This window comes from Mustela erminea, chromosome 6, assembly GCF_009829155.1.
Source record: "Mustela erminea isolate mMusErm1 chromosome 6, mMusErm1.Pri, whole genome shotgun sequence".
Taxonomy (NCBI): Eukaryota; Metazoa; Chordata; class Mammalia; order Carnivora; family Mustelidae; genus Mustela; species Mustela erminea.
In genome coordinates this window covers 75890281-75910689 of record NC_045619.1, presented here as the reverse complement: position 1 = coordinate 75910689, position 20409 = coordinate 75890281, and the positions used below count along the sequence as shown (strand labels likewise).

The 20409-nt window shown below is 36.1% G+C and overlaps 1 protein-coding gene across 5 annotated transcripts in view; it reads right to left on the bottom strand.

The window, feature by feature from the left end:
- The window catches only part of C6H12orf40 (chromosome 6 C12orf40 homolog), a 134387-nt gene that overhangs the window by 89301 nt on the left and 24677 nt on the right, over nucleotides 1-20409 (bottom strand). For all 5 annotated transcript variants that reach the window (XR_004286905.1, XM_032347768.1, XM_032347769.1 and 2 more), the window contains exons 2-3: nucleotides 4425-4464; nucleotides 1365-1503 (exon numbers count right to left, since the gene is read on the bottom strand). Coding sequence is in view for 4 of the 5 variants with exons in the window: in XM_032347768.1 (XP_032203659.1) it covers nucleotides 1365-1503; nucleotides 4425-4464 (179 nt within the window). In the remaining variant the exon portion in view is untranslated. The remainder of the gene's footprint in view (nucleotides 1-1364; nucleotides 1504-4424; nucleotides 4465-20409) is intronic.

Genomic DNA, 20409 nt, shown 5'->3' with positions numbered 1-20409 from the left:
TTATAAGTAAAACTACATGATTCAGCAATTCCACTTCTAATTTCCAATTCTAATTCCCACTTCTACATATCCAAAGGAAATGAAGACAGAATCAGAGGGGATTTCTGTACTTCTATGTCCCATGTTTACAGCAGCATCATTCACAATGGGCAAGATATAAGATATGCAAACAACCTCATGTCTGTCAATGGCTGATAGGATAAAGAACATGTGAGATATATATATATATATATGATGAAATATTCTTCATCCATGAACATTAAGGAAATCCTGCCATTTATGATAGCTTGGATGGACCTTAAAGGCATTATGTTAACTGAATTAAGCTAGAGAAAAACAAATAGAGCATGGTATCACTTACACATGGAATCTAAAAAAGAACTCAAACTCACAGAAACAGGGAGTAGAAAAGTGGTTGCAGGGCCTTGGGACGAGGGAGTAAGGGAAATACAGGTTGGTAACAGGTCAAACTTAAGCTCTGATAAATAAAATATGAGGATTTAATGTAAAACGTCATGACTGTGGCTAACATTGCATTACGTAAGTGAAGAAAAAGAAGATAAATACATCAAACAGATTTACAACAAAACTTTTGTTCTTAAAGTCCTTATATAACATATTTACATCTAAACTATAACTAAATTTGCTTATGTAAAGGCCGTCTGCATTAAGGAATAAAAATGGCAGAGAAAGGAAAAGAGGAGATACTAACAGTACTTATGATCAATTTCTATCCCTCCTTTCAGAACTGCCTAATTTCTTAACCTCTCACTTTAGTACTTATTTTAAAAATTAAATATCAGACACAAATTCCCTTGAGAAAAAAAAACTCTGACTAAACTTTCTATTCACTTGAAGGCTCAAAGTACAGTCAAAAATGAACTTTATTTTTGAAGTATTAGACTATTATAGTCAACATTCCAAGAATGCCTAAGAAATTATTCAAGTTGTGATACAGGAAAATAATCACGGAGGCAAAAATCGTTTTCAAACAAATTCTCTAAATACTTTAAGATAGTAAAGACATTTATTCCCTGCTCTTTTACCTAAACTTTGGTTAACTATTCTGCCTACATAAAATAATGTAGTAACTAAAATGAATGCAACATAGTAACTTTGACCATACCTTATAAAATTAATTTTATATAACACACAACTTAAAAACACAAATATATTAATCAAAAAAAAAAAGATTTTAAGCAAAAAGTAACAAAGGTACTTTTAAAAAAAAGTAAAGAAGGCAACCAAGTTTTAAAATTATTTTACTTTCCATATCCTTTGAGTTCTAAAATTATAAATTTATTAGAAAATTGAATGTTATTATCACATTAGAGTCAAAACAAAATGCTAACGGAAATACTTACCAGGTGTTTTCTTCTGGCAAGATATGTGATTTACCATATATAGGTTAAGGAGATCTAAACTGAGAGTGGAATTTTTGACAGGCGATGAAACCCCCAGTAATTTCATTTTTGATTTTAATCTTTTCTTTTCAAAATATTCCTAAAATAATTAAAAAAGAAGTTATTACAACAACCATATGGTTTTATGTAGAATTATAAAAAATAAAAAACCAATAATGCTATTTAACAATTAACTGATCTGATATTTTTATATTTCTGACACCCCCTTTATATGCTTACATATAAATTAAAATCAATCATAATGATAGAGTTTGCCTAAAGACTCTTAATTCCACAGCCTCTTAAAATCTTTTTGGTAAATATACTGCCTTTAAAATAGAACTTTATAAAGGCATTACTAGGTATCAAAAGATTAAAAATGATCTGAAATGTAAAGCTTTTTAAAAGTTTGATAAAACAAATCTGACAAGGTAAAAACTTGTTTTTTCTACCTGGTGTGCTATCTTACAGATATAAAAAGCCTTAAAGATATGCACAGTTGAGTACCAGTAAGTTAACTAAAATGAGAAGAGGACAAGAAAAAGCAGCTATGTGAGACTAATCTCCAGCCTGAGTCAATTTAATTTCCTTTACTATCCTTCCATGACTGCTACTTTGCCATTAACAAGAGCTGTACTGTTGAGTGGACTCAGAAGTGAATGAGAGATAACAGTGAAGGGGCAGAGCAAGAAAGGGAAAGGATCCAGAGAGGGCTTTAGTTGTTTTAATAGGGGGAAACTGAATATGTCTGAATATCAGTGGAAAGCCTCCAGCTGACAGTGACTCGTTGAGGATACAAGAAAGAGAAGAAATAATTGATGCAGTGAAGTCCTTAAGAACGATGGAATCCGGACTGCAAATAAAGAGACCTTCCTTTGTCTAAAGGAAACTACCTCCACAATCACAGAAGGGAAAGAGAAAATCAGTGAAGGGAAAGAGAAAATCAGTGAAGATGTAAGACAGGTTACAGAACTGGTAGTAGATATAGAAGATAATTCTCATCTGATAGCTTCTATTTCCTCTGAAATATAAGATAAGGTCATCTAATGAGTGTGAAGAGATTAAAAATAGGGTTGGGGAAGAGTGGCTTAAGGGAGACATGACACATTCAAGGGAAGGTATGACATTTTCAAAGAATAGGAAAGTGACACAACTAGAGATCAACACTTTAGGGAAGGGCCATAGCATGTCTTTCCCTTTCTTATAAATATTCACAAGAATGATCCAGAGTTAAGACTACTAAAAAAAAATCTGGGAACAGATTATAGTTTATTTATTGAATACTTGTGTTATTGCTTGACACAATTCTAGGCAAAGGAGATACAAAATGAACAAAAGTAATAAAATCCCTCTTCTGATAAATATATGTTAATGAAGGGAAACAGATGAAACAAATTTATAAGAAAATACCAGATTATGAAAAGGAAGATTAAAAAAAATGGTCCTGGAAAGAAAATAAGTGGAGGGTGGGGAGCTACTTAGATGCTGTGATCAGAGAAAGCCAATCTAAGAGGAGATACTTCAGCTGAAACCTAAATGCTGACAAGGCAGACATGCAAATATCTTGAGGAAGAATATTCCAGACAAAGAGAAGAAGAATGGCAGAGAGACTGCCAGTGTAGCTAAAATAAAATGAACAGAGCAAGGAGTAAGAAAGTCAGAGAAGTAGGCAGGGTGTAGATCCTTCAGGTCCTTCTAGGCTATGGTTAAGTCAGATATTATTCTAAAAGCAATAAAAAACAACTGAAACTTTTAAGCAGGGGAATGAAAATTCTGATTTGTGCTCTTAAAAGACCATGTTAACTGCTGTGTGAAGAACACACTACAAAGGAAAAAATATAAAGCAGAAAAACACTGATAAATTTGATTATATTAAAATTAAGAACATTCCCTAAAATAACATTAAGAAAATAAAAATAAAAGCTACAGAGTACACATAAAACCCAAGAATTCTAAATATATAAAGACAATTAAAAAAGACAACACAAATTAAAAATGGAAAAAATACTCGGAAAAGTACTTCACAAAAGAGGAGAAACATGGATGAAAATGTCAGATAATCTCATTAGTAATCAAGAAAATATGACTTGAATTTATAATGAGACATCATTTCACTAAATTAATAACTATCCTACTTTTATAATAATCACTTCCTTGTTTTTCTTTAAATTTTATGAGCTTTGAACATATTTTTTTCTGTTTTGAAACTTTTTATAAATGGAATCTTACTGCTTATATAATCTATGAGTTGCTTTATTTGTTCAATATTATATTTTGGGGATTCATCTACATTAATTACATGTGGTTGACACATTTTCACTACTATATCATTACCTGGGTATGCCACAATTTGTGTAACCATTCTACTACTAATAGACATTTAGGTGGTCCCCTTCCCTCCCCATACCCCTGCCCCTCTTCTTCCTCTCTTGCCTTCTTTCTTTTTTGCTACTTAACAACACTGATCCAAACAAGCTTGTACATGTCTCAAAATACACATGTGGAAAAATTTCTCTTGAATATAGATTGCTTGGTTGTAAGATATATGCATGTTCAACTTTGCATAATAAAATCGATGTAAGAAAAAAATTTTTTTTAAGTAGAAGGTAGGTTATAAGGCCATCATGATACTCTAGGCATAAATGAGGATCTGAATCAGGGTACTCATAGCACAGGTAGTGAGAAGTGATCAGACTTCCCTTAAAAGACTGGGAGTTCTAAAATTATAAATTTATTAGAAAATTGAATGTTATTATGAACATTATTATTATTATATTATTATATTATTATTATATTAACATTACTATTATGAACTATTTTGGAACTAGAATGACAACAAGAATCAACAATGACCTTTAGTCTCTGCCTGAGAAAGCGGTTGGCTAATCAAGCTATCTACAAGAACAGAGAAGACTGGATGGTCTTCCAGTTACTTAGGTGTATTTATTAGCCTTTTGAAAAACACTTCAAAAGACCACTATTCTTATAAAGCTAATATAAATAAAAATATATTTTCTTTACCTTTTGCTTTCTCCTTTCCTGCTTGATCAGAACCCTGGTACTGAAAAAGGAGCAAGACAAAAGATGTAAGTTTCTGCAATGACTGCCATTTTGGCTAAACTGATGACTTGAAATTAAAATCTATAAGTATAGTAAGAATTATATTATTTTCTGAAAATAAACTATGAAGATGTTATAGTATATACTGTTTCACAAAAATTTTCTTAGAAATCCAAGAAATAGTAAAAAAGACTCTAGACCTACGAAGAATAAGAAAGCACAGAATAAACCTGGATTATAAAATCAACATAAGCAAAGAGAAAGCAATGCATTGGAAAAGATGTATCCCCAAAACACTCTCATCTGACAGCAATATTCTTGGTCAAACTGCTATTTTCTTGTTTTACCTTACATTTCAATATTCTACTAAAACCAAAAGAAAATAGAGAAAAAATTAAAATCTATTTGGATCTAAGGAAATTTTAAGTTTATTATTAAAGCAACTTCAGTTATATTAATGTATCAGCTATGTGTACTTGAAATCTCCTAACATCTTTAAAAAAGTAGCTAGTTACTATGGACATGCCTTATACCTACTTTATGTTAAACACTGCATTATATCCCAATGATAGCACAGTACTTAACAGTTATAAAATATTTGCTCTATTAGTAATTATGGAATGCTATAAAACATTCATGACTGTTTAAAAAGATCTGTACAATATAGCTTTTGGATATACATGAAACTATGGTCTCAAATTCAAGATTTGTGCAAGAATTATAAATAATAAAATCTTAGCTCTATGAGATTTATATAACAACATGAAAATAAAAACTCCTAATAACAACTATTATATACCTTACACCACCCTAAATGCTTTGGATACTTTATATGTATAAATTCATTTAATCTTCACAGCAACTAAATAAGGTTAAGATCTACTTTTATCCAAAAGAAGATGTGGTATATATACACAATGGAATACTATGCAGCCATCAAAAGAAATGAAATCTTGCCATTTGCGACAATGTGGATGGAACTAGAGGGTATCATGCTTAGTAAATAAGTCAACTGGAGAAAGACAACTATCACATGATCTCCCTGATATGAGGAAGTGGAGATGCAACATGGGGGGGTTAGGGGGGTAGGAGAAGAATAAATGAAACAAGATGGGATCAGGAGGGAGACAAACCGTAAGTGACCGTTAATCTCACAAAACAAACTGAGGGTTGCTGGGGGGAGGGGGGTTAGGGGGGTATGGACATTGGGGAGGGTATATGCTATGGTGAGTGCTGTGAACTGTGTAAACCTGGCAATTCACAGACCTGTATCCCTGGGGATAAAAATACATTATAAGTTTATAAAAAATAATAATAATAAATTTAAAAATTAAAAAAAAATTTTTTAAAGATATACTTTTATCCATAAGAAACTAAGAGAGGTTAAGTAACTTGCCCACAGTCACACCACTGAGAAGTGTAAAATGGAGATTCAAATCCAAGAATTCTAATTTTAAAGTATTTAACCAATGCATTACACTGCTTTCCAAGTACGTCAACTGTGAATACACAAAGCTGTTCAATTTTCCAAATAAAATTTTTCCAAATTTTCATAAACTACATGTGTAAGTTACTGAACACCCTCAGACTTGCCACTTACTGAACTTGTTCTTTAACATATTTCCCAATAGCTATGTCCTAACTGACCATTTTGAGCTTACTGAACAAAGAACCCAATCTATTCTGTTCTATGCAACATCATAAGTGTACTGCTGGCATTCAAACTTCAGAAAAGAAAAAGGAATAAATTACATTTCATTGATATCTTAAATTTCAAGGGTGGAGAGGATCTTAGAGATTAGTTTATTCTCCAACATTTTAAAATTTATTACATAAGAAGCAAAGTGACTTTTCAAAGTTCAGAAATATAAGAAGTATGACAGAGCCAGTAACATTAAGCATTTCAGTTTATAAACAGATAATAAAAAGAGATATCAATTCTATGAGCAGTTCCCACATTATAAAGATCAGCGGAATTAGGGACAAGTCAAAGTCTAAATACAGTCTTTATATATGTAAATATGACGTGCTTTTATTCTAGGCTGATTTTCCATTATCCATGACACACTTATGGCTCTCACCAAATTCTTTGTACTACATAAGACCCATCACTATGTGTCTAAGAAAAGTCAATTAAGGGGATGCCTGGGTGGCTCAGTTGGTTAAGCATCTGCCTTCAGTTCAGGTCGTGATCCCAGCATCCTGGGATCAAGCTCCACATCAGGCTCCTTGTTCAGTGGGGGGCCTGCTTCTCTCTCTCTCTGACAAATAAATAAATCTTTTAAAAACTAAATACATAATCAAAAAATTTTTTTAAAGTCAATTAAGAACTCAAGGGGCATCTGGGTGGCTCAATTTAGTGTTTCCCTTCAGTTCATGATCTCAGACTAAGATCAAGTCCCTCGTCGAGCCTGCTTTTCCTTCTTCCTCTGTCCCTCTGCCCTGCTTGTGTTCTCTCTCACAGTTATATGGTCAATTAATCTTCAACAAAGCAGGAAAGAATATTCAATGGAAAAAAGACAGTCTCTTCAACAAATGGTGTTGGGAAAACTGAACAGCAACATGCAAAAGAATGAAAGTAGAGGAGCACGGCTAGCACGGTGGAGCATGCAACTCGATCTCAGGGCTATGGGTTCAAGCCCCATGTTGGGTATGAAGCCTTTTAAAAAAAAAAAAAAAGAAAGAAAGAAGAAGAAGAAGTTGTTAAAAAAAAAAAAAACTAAACCAGTCATGCCTGGGTGGCTCAGCTGGTTAAGCATCTGCCTTTGGCTCAGGTCATGATTCGGGATCATGCAATCAAGTTCCACATCATCAGACTCCTTGCTCAGTGGGGAGTCTGCTTCTACCTCTGCTTGCCACTGCCCCAGCTGGCATGTGCTCTTTCTCTGACAAATAAATAAATAAAACCTTTAAAAAAAAAAACCTAAAAAAACTAAACTGGACCACTTTCTTACACCATACACAAAAACAAATTCAAAACAAATGAAAGACCTAAATGTGAGAGACAAAACCATCAAAATCCTACAAGAAAACACAGGCAGTAACCTCTTTGACCTCAGCCATAGCAAATTCTTACTATATACACCTCTAGAGACAAGGGAAACAAGCAAAAATAAACTATTGGGAATTCATCAAGATCAAAAGCTTCTGCACAGCAAAGGAAACAATCAACAAAACTAAAAGGCAACCTAGGGAATGGGAGAAGGTATTTGCAACTGACATATCTGATAAAGGGCTAGTGTCCAAAATGTATAAAGAACTTATCAAACTCAACATCCAAAAAACAAATAATCCAGTTAAAAAATGGGCAGAAGACATGAAAAGACAGTTTTCCAAAGAAGACATACAGATGGCCAATAGACACATGAAAAGATGTTCACCACCACTCTTCAGGAAGATGCAAAGCAAAACTACAATGAGATATCACTTCACACCAGTTAAAACAGCTAAAATCAACAATACAGTAAACAACAGGTATCGGTGAGGATGCAGAGAAAGGGGAACCAACTTACACTGTTGGTGGGAATGCAAACTGGTACAGCTACTGAAAATAATATGGAGTTTCCCTAGAAAGTTAAAAAATAGAACTACCCTATGATTCAGCAATTGTACTACTAGATATTTACCCAAACAATACAAAAATACTAGTTCAAAGGGATACATGCTGAGTGATGTTTGTAGCAGCATTATCAACCATAGTCAAATTATGTAAACAGCCCACGTATCAATCAACTGATGAATGGATAAAGAAGATGTGGTATGTGTATACACACATACACACACATACCAAATATTACTTGGCCACCAAAAAAAATGAACTCTTGCCATTTGCAATGAAGTAGATGGAGCTAGATGGTATTATGATAAGCAAAATAAGTCAATCAAAGAGAAATACTTTCTCATTCACTCATAGGTGGAATTTAAGAAACAAAACAAATGATCATAGGGGGAAAAAGAGAGAAGAAAACCAAGAAACCAACTATCAAGAACAAACTGATGGTTACCAAAGGGGAAGTAGGTGGGAGGATGGGTTAAATAGGTGATGGGGGATTAAGGAGTGCACTTTGTGAGGAGCATGGAAGTTTTATGGAACCACTGAATGACTATATTGTACACCAGGAAATAACATTATACTTTATACCAACTAACTGGAATTTAAATAAAAACAATAAAATGAAAAAACTTTTTAATTTAAAAATTTTTTTTAAATCAGCACAGCAGTCTGTAACACTTCTTGACTGCTTACAGACTCAACGGTGCCAGCTACAGATGTTATCATGGTACTCAGAAGTTGTGCAAGATAGTTTGATTCAGAGTCTTTCTGGGAAACAATGCATGGTCTATAGATATACAAGGAAAGGTTTAGTTAACCAATCATGTGGATTAAAGGTCCTTGCTAAAAGTTAAAGACTACTAAATTGGCCAGAGGGGCTGAGATAGCGGCTTCACCAGCTCCATTCCTGGACAGCAGAGTACCTCTTCTGGCATCACTGACATTATTGTCCCTGAAAACTCAATCCTGCTACAGTTCCTACAACTGCCTGCAACTACAATAGATACTCTGTATTCTCTCTTTATCTGGCTCACTAACTGCTAATTCAAAGTATAGGACAAGTGCATCAAAGTCTAAGCTTAGATCATATGCCCACTCCCTAGCTGCAAAACAGACTGAAAAACATTATCTGGGTTTTGTTGTGGTTTTTTTATGTTGGGCTTTGTGGGATTTTTTCCCCCACATTCTTTAGAGAAAGGTGGCCTATGCCTAGTACCAAAACTCATAATGTGGGAAATACCTCCCCCTGCCCCCCTCACACACAAGGGGCTCAGATGCTGGGCTGCCAAAGACTACAAGTATCTTCTTAAAAGATGTTATACCATAAAATTAAAATGGTTGATGATCCAAAAGTACTTTTTTATTTGGCTGTCAGATATGTGTACATGCGTGTGTATATGTATGTATGTGTGTATATTTCTGGTAGTTTCTTCTAATGGTTTTGCTTAGGTGAGTGTCAAAATAAGACAGTAATGTTCTTTTTGTTGTTCCACAATGGTTGAGTAAGATGGCAATACAGAAGGCTCCTGAGGCCCTTTTCCCCACAGACACACTATATGTACAACTACATTTGGGAGCATTCCCTCTGAAAGAGATTCAGAAACTAGCTGAATGACTCCTACATACTAGATAACTGAGAAAATACCCACACTGGAACAGGTAAGAAAGGCTATGACACACTCTTACCATGAACACATTACCCCCACCCGAAGCACAGTGCCAGACAATTGGGAGGGAACACCCATTCCTAGTTTTGAACTGAGAAGCAAATTGTTTGTACTGCATATCCAGCACTCCCATTTTCAGGGCCCTCACTAGACAGATAAGTTTCCAAAAATACAGCTCTGAAAGCCAACAGGGCCCGAGTCCAGGAGAACCACAAGACTGCAGCAAACAAATAAGCAAACTCTTAACAGGTGTGTAGCACTCACCATACCTACCCTCAGAGTTCAGCATGGAGTAGGTAAACCATCTATCTCCCAGCCTTTCCCTGAAAAAGGTTAACCTGCATACTTTACAAGCTCCTTCCTGAGGTCTAGGCTTATCATTCCACATTAGAGGCTGGCTACAAGCCAACCCAGAAAATAAGAAAGCCAGAGGACAACTCTCCTGCCTTTTTCCAAACCACTCCAGCACATCAGCATCTCCCTAGAAGGAGATGGTGTGCTCCAGCTATTCCAGCTGCCACCCAAAGAACGGGTCACTAGATGCCCTGGCACTGATAACCAAATAGGCTTCCATTCAAGAAACCAGTAGGACTTTAGTAAACAAAGAAACAATTCTTAACTGCCTGTCACCTCAGAGCTAAGCAAGCAGTGACCAGGCAAAATCTCTTAATGCTTTTAGTTCCCTGAAAAAGGTTTATCTGCTTACCTTAAAAAATACTACCTTAGGGTAAGGCTTCCCATCTAGCAGGCATCAACAGGTTGGTTGTGATCTTCCCCAAAGACCAGGGCAGACTGAAGACATCTCTCAGGCTATCTCCCTCCAGTCCACTCCAATAAAACCAGATCACCAGTATCTCCCTGAAGGAGATTGTACAACATATTTAAGGCCACAACTTTTGTGACAGCCACCCAAAGAGTAAGTCTCCAGATCATCTGGTTCTAACAGCCAACGGGACTTGCATTCCCGAGTCCCAAACAAAGAAATAGTTCTTAATGACCACAGAAACATAACCCAGGGGCTAGCACAGAGGACAGGCAAAAAGCACATCTCCCAGTTTCTTCCTAGAAGGGGCTTAAATACATACATACCCAGCTGCTGCCTGATGCTGATGTTAAATACATACATACCCAGCTGCTGCCTGATGCTACCTGATAGCAATCAGGTGCTAACTGCAATCCTAACCACTGGGACAATGATGGGTCTTGACATACCATCTACTACTAAGAAAGACTAAGAACAAAGGAGACTTGGGTAATCACAAAAGTTTGAGAGACAACTAGGAGGCAGGGTCTAGCCTATCAATGAGATTTCCTTCATAAGACCATCTGTAAAAACTGGGAAAAGAGGGAGATTTAGGGAAGATCAAGAGGTAGGATGATCCTGAGTTTACCTCTTCCCACAGACACAGCAAAGCTATAACCATATATAATGCAACTAACTCTGAAAATGACTTGAAGGCTAGCAGAACAGATCATCCACAGATAATGAAAAAGCAGCAGCCACCCTGAGAAGGATAGCAGGAGAGAGTGTCAAGAACAAAACCCTCTGGTGAGACAACTTACACATAGGAAGGATATCACAGGGATGGAGGACCTTGTAAGAAGGGAATCGCTATGAAATGTGTAAGCCTGATGATTCACAGACCTGTACCGCTGGGGCAAATAATGTTATATGTTAATTTAAAAAAAAAAAAAAAAAGACAAGGGAATCAATCCTGATATCAGGAACCCCTAGCCCTGGGATCCTACACCAGAAGACAAACCCTCAGGATATCAGGATTTCAAAGTCAGTGAGGTTTAACTCCAGAAGAGCCAGAGGGCTATAGAAAACTGATACTCCACTCTTAAACAGTCAGCACGCCATATCACTTGGTCCAAGACCCAGCACAAAAATAGTAGATTGAAAAGCACCAGGGTTGGGACGTCTGGGTGGCTCAGTTGGTTAAGCCGCTGCCTTCGGCTCAGGTCATGATTCCAAGGTCCTGGGATCGAGTCCCACATCGGGCTCCTTGCTCGGCGGGGAGCCTGCTTCTCTCGTCCCTGCCTCTGCCTGCCTCTCTGCCTGCTTGTGTGTACTCTCTCTCTCTATCTCTGGCAAATAAATAAAATCTTTAAAAAAAAGAAAAGAAAAGCACCAGGGTTATAAATAAAGGGAGATTTATCGACTAATTTTAGGGCATCTGCCAAATCGACAGGCATCTGTAGAAGCTCTCTCTGGGAATGGAAATACTGGCAGTTTTTCTTGCCTTCCTTCAATCTAGCTGGTCAGATACTTGCAAGAGCAAGTTCTGACACTATATACTTTGCCAGGGCCTGACCTGGCATTCCCTTGCCAATATGCACTACCTAACCCCCTGCACCAACAGGCTCCCCTCCAAAGCAGCTCCCACTCCACCACACCCAGCAGGCAGCCCCAGCCAGACCAGTGCCACTCCGAAGCAGCGCCTGCCCCAGAGAAGGGGAAGTCAATACAAGTCATCAGCATGCCCACAGCAGTTGCAGGTGGGCCTCTCAGCCAGCCATGCCAAGGGCCAGCACTACCCACCAGTGTGCCCATAGTAGCCAGGGCCAGTCACTGCAGACAGCTGGACTGAGGGCCAGTCCAACTATCAGGGAATCCACAGCAATCACAGCCCAATCACAACAGGAAGGTACATGCAGCCACAAAGGAGACACCCCTAGAGTGTCTGGTTCTTATGACCAGGAGTAACTACACTACTGGGCCCTATAGGATCCTTCTACATAAGACCACTACTTTCAAAACCAGGAGCTGACCTATCATATATATATAAACAAACACAGAGTCTGAAAAAATAAAGAGACAAAAGAATAAAATAAAAGAATGAAAGAACAAAATAAAACCACAGAAAACTAAATAAAATAGAAATATGCCATGTGCCCAATAAAGAATTCAAACTAATGGTCATAAAGATGTTCACTGAACTTGAGAGGAAAGCGGATGAATTTCAACAAAGAGAAAACATAAAAAATCATCAGAACTGAAAAATAACTGAAATTAAAAATAAACTACAGGGAATCAATAGCAGATTAGAGAATGCAAAAGAAGAGACAGCAATCTGGAAGACAAAGCAGTGGAAAGCACCCAAAAACAAATGAAAAAAGAACAAAAAAAATTAATGATAGCTTAAGGGATCTCTGGAATAACATCAAAGATAAAAACACTGATATTATAAGCGTTCCAGAGAATAACATAGAGACAGAATGGAGCGAAAAACCCATCTGAGAACATAATAGCTGAAAACTTCCCAAACTTGGGGAAAGAAAGAAGACATCCAGGTCCAGGAGGCAAAGAAAGCTTCAAATAAGATGAACCCAAGGAGGGCCACACCCAAAACTATAATAATTAAAATGTCAAAAGATAAAGATGAAGAAAGAATCTTATATGAAAGAGAAAAGCAAATGCTTACATACAAGAGAAACCACATATGACTATCAGATATTTTTCTTTAAAAAAAAAAAAAAAAAGAGACAGAGAGAGAAACACTGCAGCCAGAAATAAGTATATTACATATTCAAAATACTAAAATAGGAGAAAACTTACAACTAAGAATAATGTGCCCTGCAAAGTTATCATTAAGAATCGAAAGAGAGGGGCGCCTGGGTGGCTCAGTGGGTTGGGCCTCTGCCTTAGGCTTGGGTTAGTCTCGGGGTCCTGGAATCGAACCCCACATTGGGATCTCTGCTCAGCGGGGAGCCTGCTTCCCCCCTCTCTCTCTCTGCCTGCCTCTCTGCCGATTTGTGATCTCTTTCAAATAAATAAATAAAATCTTAAAAAAAAAAAAAAGAATCAAAAGAGAATGAGATTCCAAGACCTACAAAAAAGGAGTTCATTACACTAAACCAGCCTTACAAGAAATATTAAAGAGACTTCTTCAAGTAGAAAAGAAATGGTTATAACAAAGAAAAATAAATAATGAAGGGGAAAAAATGCACTGGCAAAAGCAAATATATAGGAAAGACACTAGATCAATCATTATAGAGCTAGTATGAAAGTCAAAAAACAAAAGCAATAAAATCAATTATATCTACACATTAGGAGATACACAAAATAAACATCTAAAATATAAAAAAAATACGTTTTAGGTATAAAATGTGAAAAAGACTTTTAAAATATACATAAAACGTGGAGGGGGCAGTAAATGTGTTTTATGAATGTGTTCTTTTTTTTTTTAAGATTTTATTTATTTATTTGACAGACAGAGATCACAAGTAGGCAGACAGGCAAGCAGAGAGAGAGGAGGAAGCAGGCTCCCTGCGAAGCAGAGAGCCTGATGCGGGGCTGGATCCCAGGACCCTGGGATCATGACCTGAGCTGAAGGCAGAGGCTTTAACCCACTGAGCCACCCAGAAGCCCCTATGAATGTGTTCTGACTTAAGTCACACCCAAATTAAGAGAGGCTACTATATATACAGGATATTATATATGAGCCTCCTGGTAACCACAAACTAAAAAACCTGTAATAGATGCACAAAGAAAAGAGAATGAAATACAAGTCCCTTTGGGAAAGTCAACAAATCACAAGGGAAGAGAGCAAAAAAAGAATAAAGAAGAAGTACAAAACAACCAGAAAACAATGAATAAAACGGCATAAGTACACACCAACCAATAATTACTTTAAGTACAAATGGACTAAATGCTCTAATCAAAAAACATAGCCTAAATGGATGAATTAAAAACCCATCTATACGATGCTTACAAAAGGACTTCCTTCAAACCTAAAGACATATACAGACTGAAAGAAAAGAGATGGAAAGATATTCCATGCAAATGGAAGCAAACAAATAAAAAGCTGGGGCTGCAATACTTAGACAAAACAGACTTTAAAACTAAGATTGTAACAAGACACAAAGAAGGGTATTACATAATGATATAGGGATTGATCCAAAACCACAACATAATCATTGTTAAATACCTGCACCTAACATAGGAGCATCTGAACACATAAAAGCAAATATTAAAAGACACAAAGGGAGAAATAACAGTAATACAATAACAGTAGTGGGTTTTAACACTCCGCTTACATCAAAATCATCCAGACAGAAAATCAATTTAAAAAAACAGTGAACTTAAACAACACATTAGAGCACAAGGGTTTAACAGACATATACATAGGGCGCCTGGGTGGCTCAGTGGGTTAAAGCCTCTGCATTCAGCTCAGGTCATGATCCCAGGGTCCTGGGATGGAGCCCCACATCAGGCTCTCTGCTCAGCAGGAAGCCTGCTTCCTCCTCTCTCTCTCTGCCTGCCTCTCTGCCTATTTGTGATCTGTCTGTCAAATAAATAAATAAAATCTTAAAAAAAAAAAAAAGATATATACACAAAACATTCCAAAAACAGTAGATTCCACATTCTTTTCAAGTACACATGAAATGTACAATATGAGCAATAGAAACGATGTAAATTACAAGAAAAAAAACTGGAAAAAAAGCAAGTATGCGGAGGCTAAACAACATGTTACTAACAAAAGCAATAGATCAATGAAGAAATCAAAGAGGAAACCAAAAAAATATCTGGAGACAAATGGAAATACAACAGTTCAAATTCTATGGGACAAAGGACAGGGAGTTCTAAAAGGGAATTTTATACCCATATAGGTCTACCTCAAGAAACAAGAAAAATCTCAAATAAACAATATAACTTTATACCTACAGGAACCAGAAAAAAGAAAAAAGCTGTATATTGGTAGAAGGCAATAATAAAGCTTAAAATGGAAATCAATAAAACAGACTATTTAAAAAAATACAACAAACAGGGAACTAAGAGCTGGTTCTTTGAAAAGTAAAGCAAAAATTAAAATTAAACAAAACAAAACAAAACAAAAAAGACCCGGGGCGCTTGGGTGGCTCAGTGTATTGGGCCTCTGCCTTCAACTCAGGTCATGATCTCAGGGTCCTGGGATCGAGCCCCACTGGGGGGGGGGGGCTCTGCTCAGTGGGGAGCCTGCTTCCCTTCCTCTCTCTCTGCCTGCCTCTCTGCCTGCTTGTGATCTGTGTCTGTCAAATAAATAAATAAATAAGATCTTTAAAAAAAAAGCAAACCCTTAAACTAGATTAAGAAAAACAAAGAATGGAGCGCAAAAAAAATATAAAACCAGAAATGAAGAAGTAAAAACTGATATCACAGAAATACACAGGATTGTAATAGGCTACTACAAAAAATTATATGGCAACAAATTAAAAACCTAGAAGAAATGAATAAATTCCTAGCAATATGAACAGGAATAAATAAAAATTCTGAACAGACCATTACTAGTAACAAATAAAATCAGTAATCACAAAACTCAACAAAAGTCCAGGACAAGATGGTTTCACAGGAAAATTCCACCAAACAGTTAAGTAAGAGTCAACACCTATCCTTCTCAAACTATCCCAAAAAACAGAAGAGGAAGGAATACCTCCAAATTTGTTCTAAGAGGCTAATATTACCCTGACACCAAAACATAACAAAAAAACTTTTAAAAGTTCATTAAATGAATCACTCACCAAAATCAACTGCATTTCATCTCAGTGATGCAAAGACCATTCAATGCATACAAATTAACAGGATACATCACATTAGCAAAATGAAAGATAAAAATCATATGATTTTCTCAATAGATGCAGGAAAAAAATGGACAAAATTCAATCTCCTTTCATCATAAAAACTCAGAACAAAGTAGGTTTTGAGGGTACATAAATCAACATAATAAAGGCCATATACGACAAACCCACAGCTAAAAACATAGTCAATGGTGAAAATCTGAAAGTTATTCTTTAAAATGAAGAATAAGACAAGGACAGCCACTCTGTAACTTTCATTCAAACAACTATTAGAAGCCCTGGCTCTGGTAATCAGACAAAAAAAGACATTGAAATCAGTAAGGAAGAACACAGCCTGTCACTACATGCAGATGACCTGACACTATACGTAGAAAACTCTAAAGGCTCCACCAAAAAGCTATTAGAATAAATGAATTCAATAATTTTGTCGGATACAAAATTAATGTGCAGAAATCTGTTGTGTTTCTATATACTAAAAAAAAAAAAAATAGCAGAAAGAGGAATTAAGAAAACAATTCCATTTGCAATTACATTAAAAATAAATAAATAAATAAAATAGAAGCACCTGGATGCCTCAGTCAGTTAAGTGTCTGACTCTTGATTTTTGGCTCCAGTCATAATCTTATGGGCTGTAGGATCCAGCCCGACACTGGGCTCTACCCTCAGCAGGAAATCTGCTTCTCTCTTTCTCCTTCCCTCTGCCCCTCCCCCTGCTCACAGTCTCTCTCTCTTTCAAATAAGTAAGTAAATCTTAAAAAAAAAAAAAAAAAGGACAAAATACTTAGGAATAAATTTAACCGAAGGGGCAAAAGACTTCTTTGTACTCTGAAAATGATTAAGACCAAACTACTCCATGCTCATGGACTGTAAGAATTCTTATTGTAAAAATATCCTTACTGGGGAGGACATTGGGAAATGGAGAGAAGAAGTGAATTGGGGGAAATCGGAGGGGGAGACAAACCATGAGAGACTGTGGACTCAGAAACAAACTGAGGGTTTTGGAGGGGATGGGAGTGGGAGGTTGGATAAGCCTGGTGGTGGGTAATAAGGAGGGCATGTATTGCATGGAGCATTGCGTTTGGTGCATAAACAATGAATCTTGGAACACTGAAAAAACAAAATAAAATTTTTAAAAAGTGGGAAAAATAAACATCCTTGCTGGGATGCCTGGGTGGCTCAGTCATTTAAGTGTTTGCCTTCAGCTCAGGTCATGATCCTGGGATCCTGGAATAGAGCCCTGCATCAGACTCCCTGCTCAGCAAGAAGTCTGCCTTCTGCTTCTCTCCCTCCCTCTGCCTCAGCCCCCTCTCTGTGCTCACTCTCTCCCACAAAAAAGAAAAAAAAAGAAGAAAGAAAAATTTTTACTACCAAAAACTACCTACATATTCAATGCAAACTCTATCAAAATACCAACTGTATTTTTCAGAGAATTGAACAAATAATCCTAAACTTTGGATAGGACCACAAAAGACACCAAACAGCCAAAGCAACGTTGAGAAAGGAGAATGAAGCTGAAGGCATCAGAATACCAGATTTCAAAGTACACCACAAAGCTAAAGTAATCAAGACAATATGATATTGATACAAAAATACATCACCAAGATGAAAGAGAGCCCAGAAAAAAACAAACAAACCCATGTTTATATTGTCAACTAACCTACGGCAAGGGAGGCAAAATATATAATAGAAAAAAGACAATCTTTTTGATAAATAGTATTGGGATAAATAGTATTGGGACAGCTACATGTAAAAGAATAAAATGGGACCACTTTCTTATACTACATGCAAATATAAACTCAAAATGGATTAAAGATGTAGATATAAGACCTGAAACCATAAAACTCCTGGAAGAAAACAAGCAGTAAATTCTTAGACCTCGACCTCAGCAATATTTTTCTGAATCTGTATCTTTAGAAAACGAAGTAAAAGCAAAAATAAACTGGGACTACCATCAAACTGAAAAGCTTTTGCACAGTGAAAGAAACCATCAACAAAATAAAACAGCAACCCAGTTAATGGGAAAAGATATTTCCAAATGATGTCTCCAATAAGGGGTTAATATTCAAAACATGTAAGAAAACCTCCTGCAACTCAGCAACTCCCCCCCAAAATAATGCAATTAAAAAATGGGTGAAGCAAAACAAACTGAGGGTTGCCAGGGAGAGGGGGTGAGGGAGAAGGGGTTGGGTTATGGACACTGGGGAAGGTATGTGCTATGGTGAGTGCTATGAAGTGTAAACCTGGCGATTCACAGACCTGTACCCATGAGGCTACTAATACATTACATGTTAATTTAAAAATTTAAAAATTTTATAAAAACATTTAAAAAAATGGGTGAAGGACATGAATAGAAGTTTTTCCAAAGAAGACGTCCAAATGGGGGAAAAAAAAACATGCAGATGGCCAAGAGACACATGAAAAGATACTGAAAATAATAATCATCAGGAAAATGCAAATCAAAACCACAATGAGATATCACCTCACACTGGTGAGAATGGCTAGTATCAAAAACAAAACAAAACAGAACAACAAAAAAAAAAGGTGTTGGTGAGGATGTGGAGAAAAGGGAACCCTTATGCACTGTAGGTACAAATGTCAATTAGTCCAATCACTGTAGAAAATAGTATGGAGGTTCATCCAAAAATTAAAAGTTAAGAAATCGTATGATCCAGTAATCCCACTACTAGGCGTTTACATGAAGAAAACAAAAACACTGACTAAAAAAGACATACGCACTCCTATGTTTATTGCAGCATTACTTACAATTGTCAAGATATGGAAACAACCTGAGTTTCCATGAATATAAAAGATGTGGTACATACACACAACGGACTATTACTCAGCCATAAATAATGAAATCTTGCCATTCACAACAACATGGATAGCCTACAGGATATTATGCTAAGTGAAATAAGTCAAAGAAAGACAAATATCACTTGATTTCACTTACATAGGAAATCTAATAAAACAAAACAAATTTAAAAAATCAGAAGCAAACTCCTAATTACATAGAACAAACTAGTGACTGCCAGAGGTGTGGGGGATGGGGGAAAAAGGTGAAATAGATGAAGAGGATCAAGAGGTACAAATTCCCAATTATAAACTAAATAGGTCATTGGGATGTAAAATATGGTATAGGGAATATAGCCAATAATACTGCAATGACTTTATATAGCAACAGAGAGTAACTACACTTACAGTGATTAGCATTTGATAAGTATATGATTGCTAAATCACTACGTTGTATACTTGAAACTACTACAATACTGTATGTCAACTAAACTTTAATTAAAACTCTTTTAATTAAATTACAACATATTTTTTTAAACTGGGAGATGGCTATTTAAACTTCTAAACAGAAGCCAAAACAGAGAATGAAGGAACATTAAGAAACAGAGGAACATATTTCAAACAAAGAAACAAAATCTCTAAAACAGATCTTAATGAAATGGAGATAACAGATTTAAATGATTGAGTTCAAAATAATGGCCATAACAATGCTCAAAATAATGGTCATAACAATGATCATAACAATGCATTTCTCTGCTGACCTCAAGGTGGTCAGCAGAGAAATGCATAAACAAAATGAGAACTCCAACAAAGAAAAAACTTAGAAAGTACCAAACAGAAATAACAGAGTTGAACAGCATAATAACTTCACTGAAAAATTCAACAGAGCAACAGAAGACTAGATCAAGTAGAAGAAAAGATCACTGGGCTCAAAGACAAAGCAATGGAATTCAACGAATTAAAAGAGCAGGTTTAAAAAAAAAAAAAAAGAAAACAACAGACTATTAAGGGACATACAGGTCAACATTAGCTAAACCAACCATACCCATGATAGTAGTCCCAAGCTTATTCAAAGAAATAATGACTGAGAACTTTGTTAACAAGAAAAAAGAAACAGACTCACATTCAGGAAACTCATAAAGCATCAAATAAGATGAATATAAAAATACAAACACCAAGACACAACATAATGAAACTGTCAAAGTTAAAGACAAAGAGAGACTTTTAAAAACAGAAAGAGAAACACAACTTGTTACTGACAAAAGAACCACCAGAAGACTATCAGCAGATTTTTTTCAGCAGATGGCCTGCAGGCCAGAAGAGAGTAGCACAGTATGTTTAAAGTGCTAATAGAAAAAGACCTACCAACCAAGAA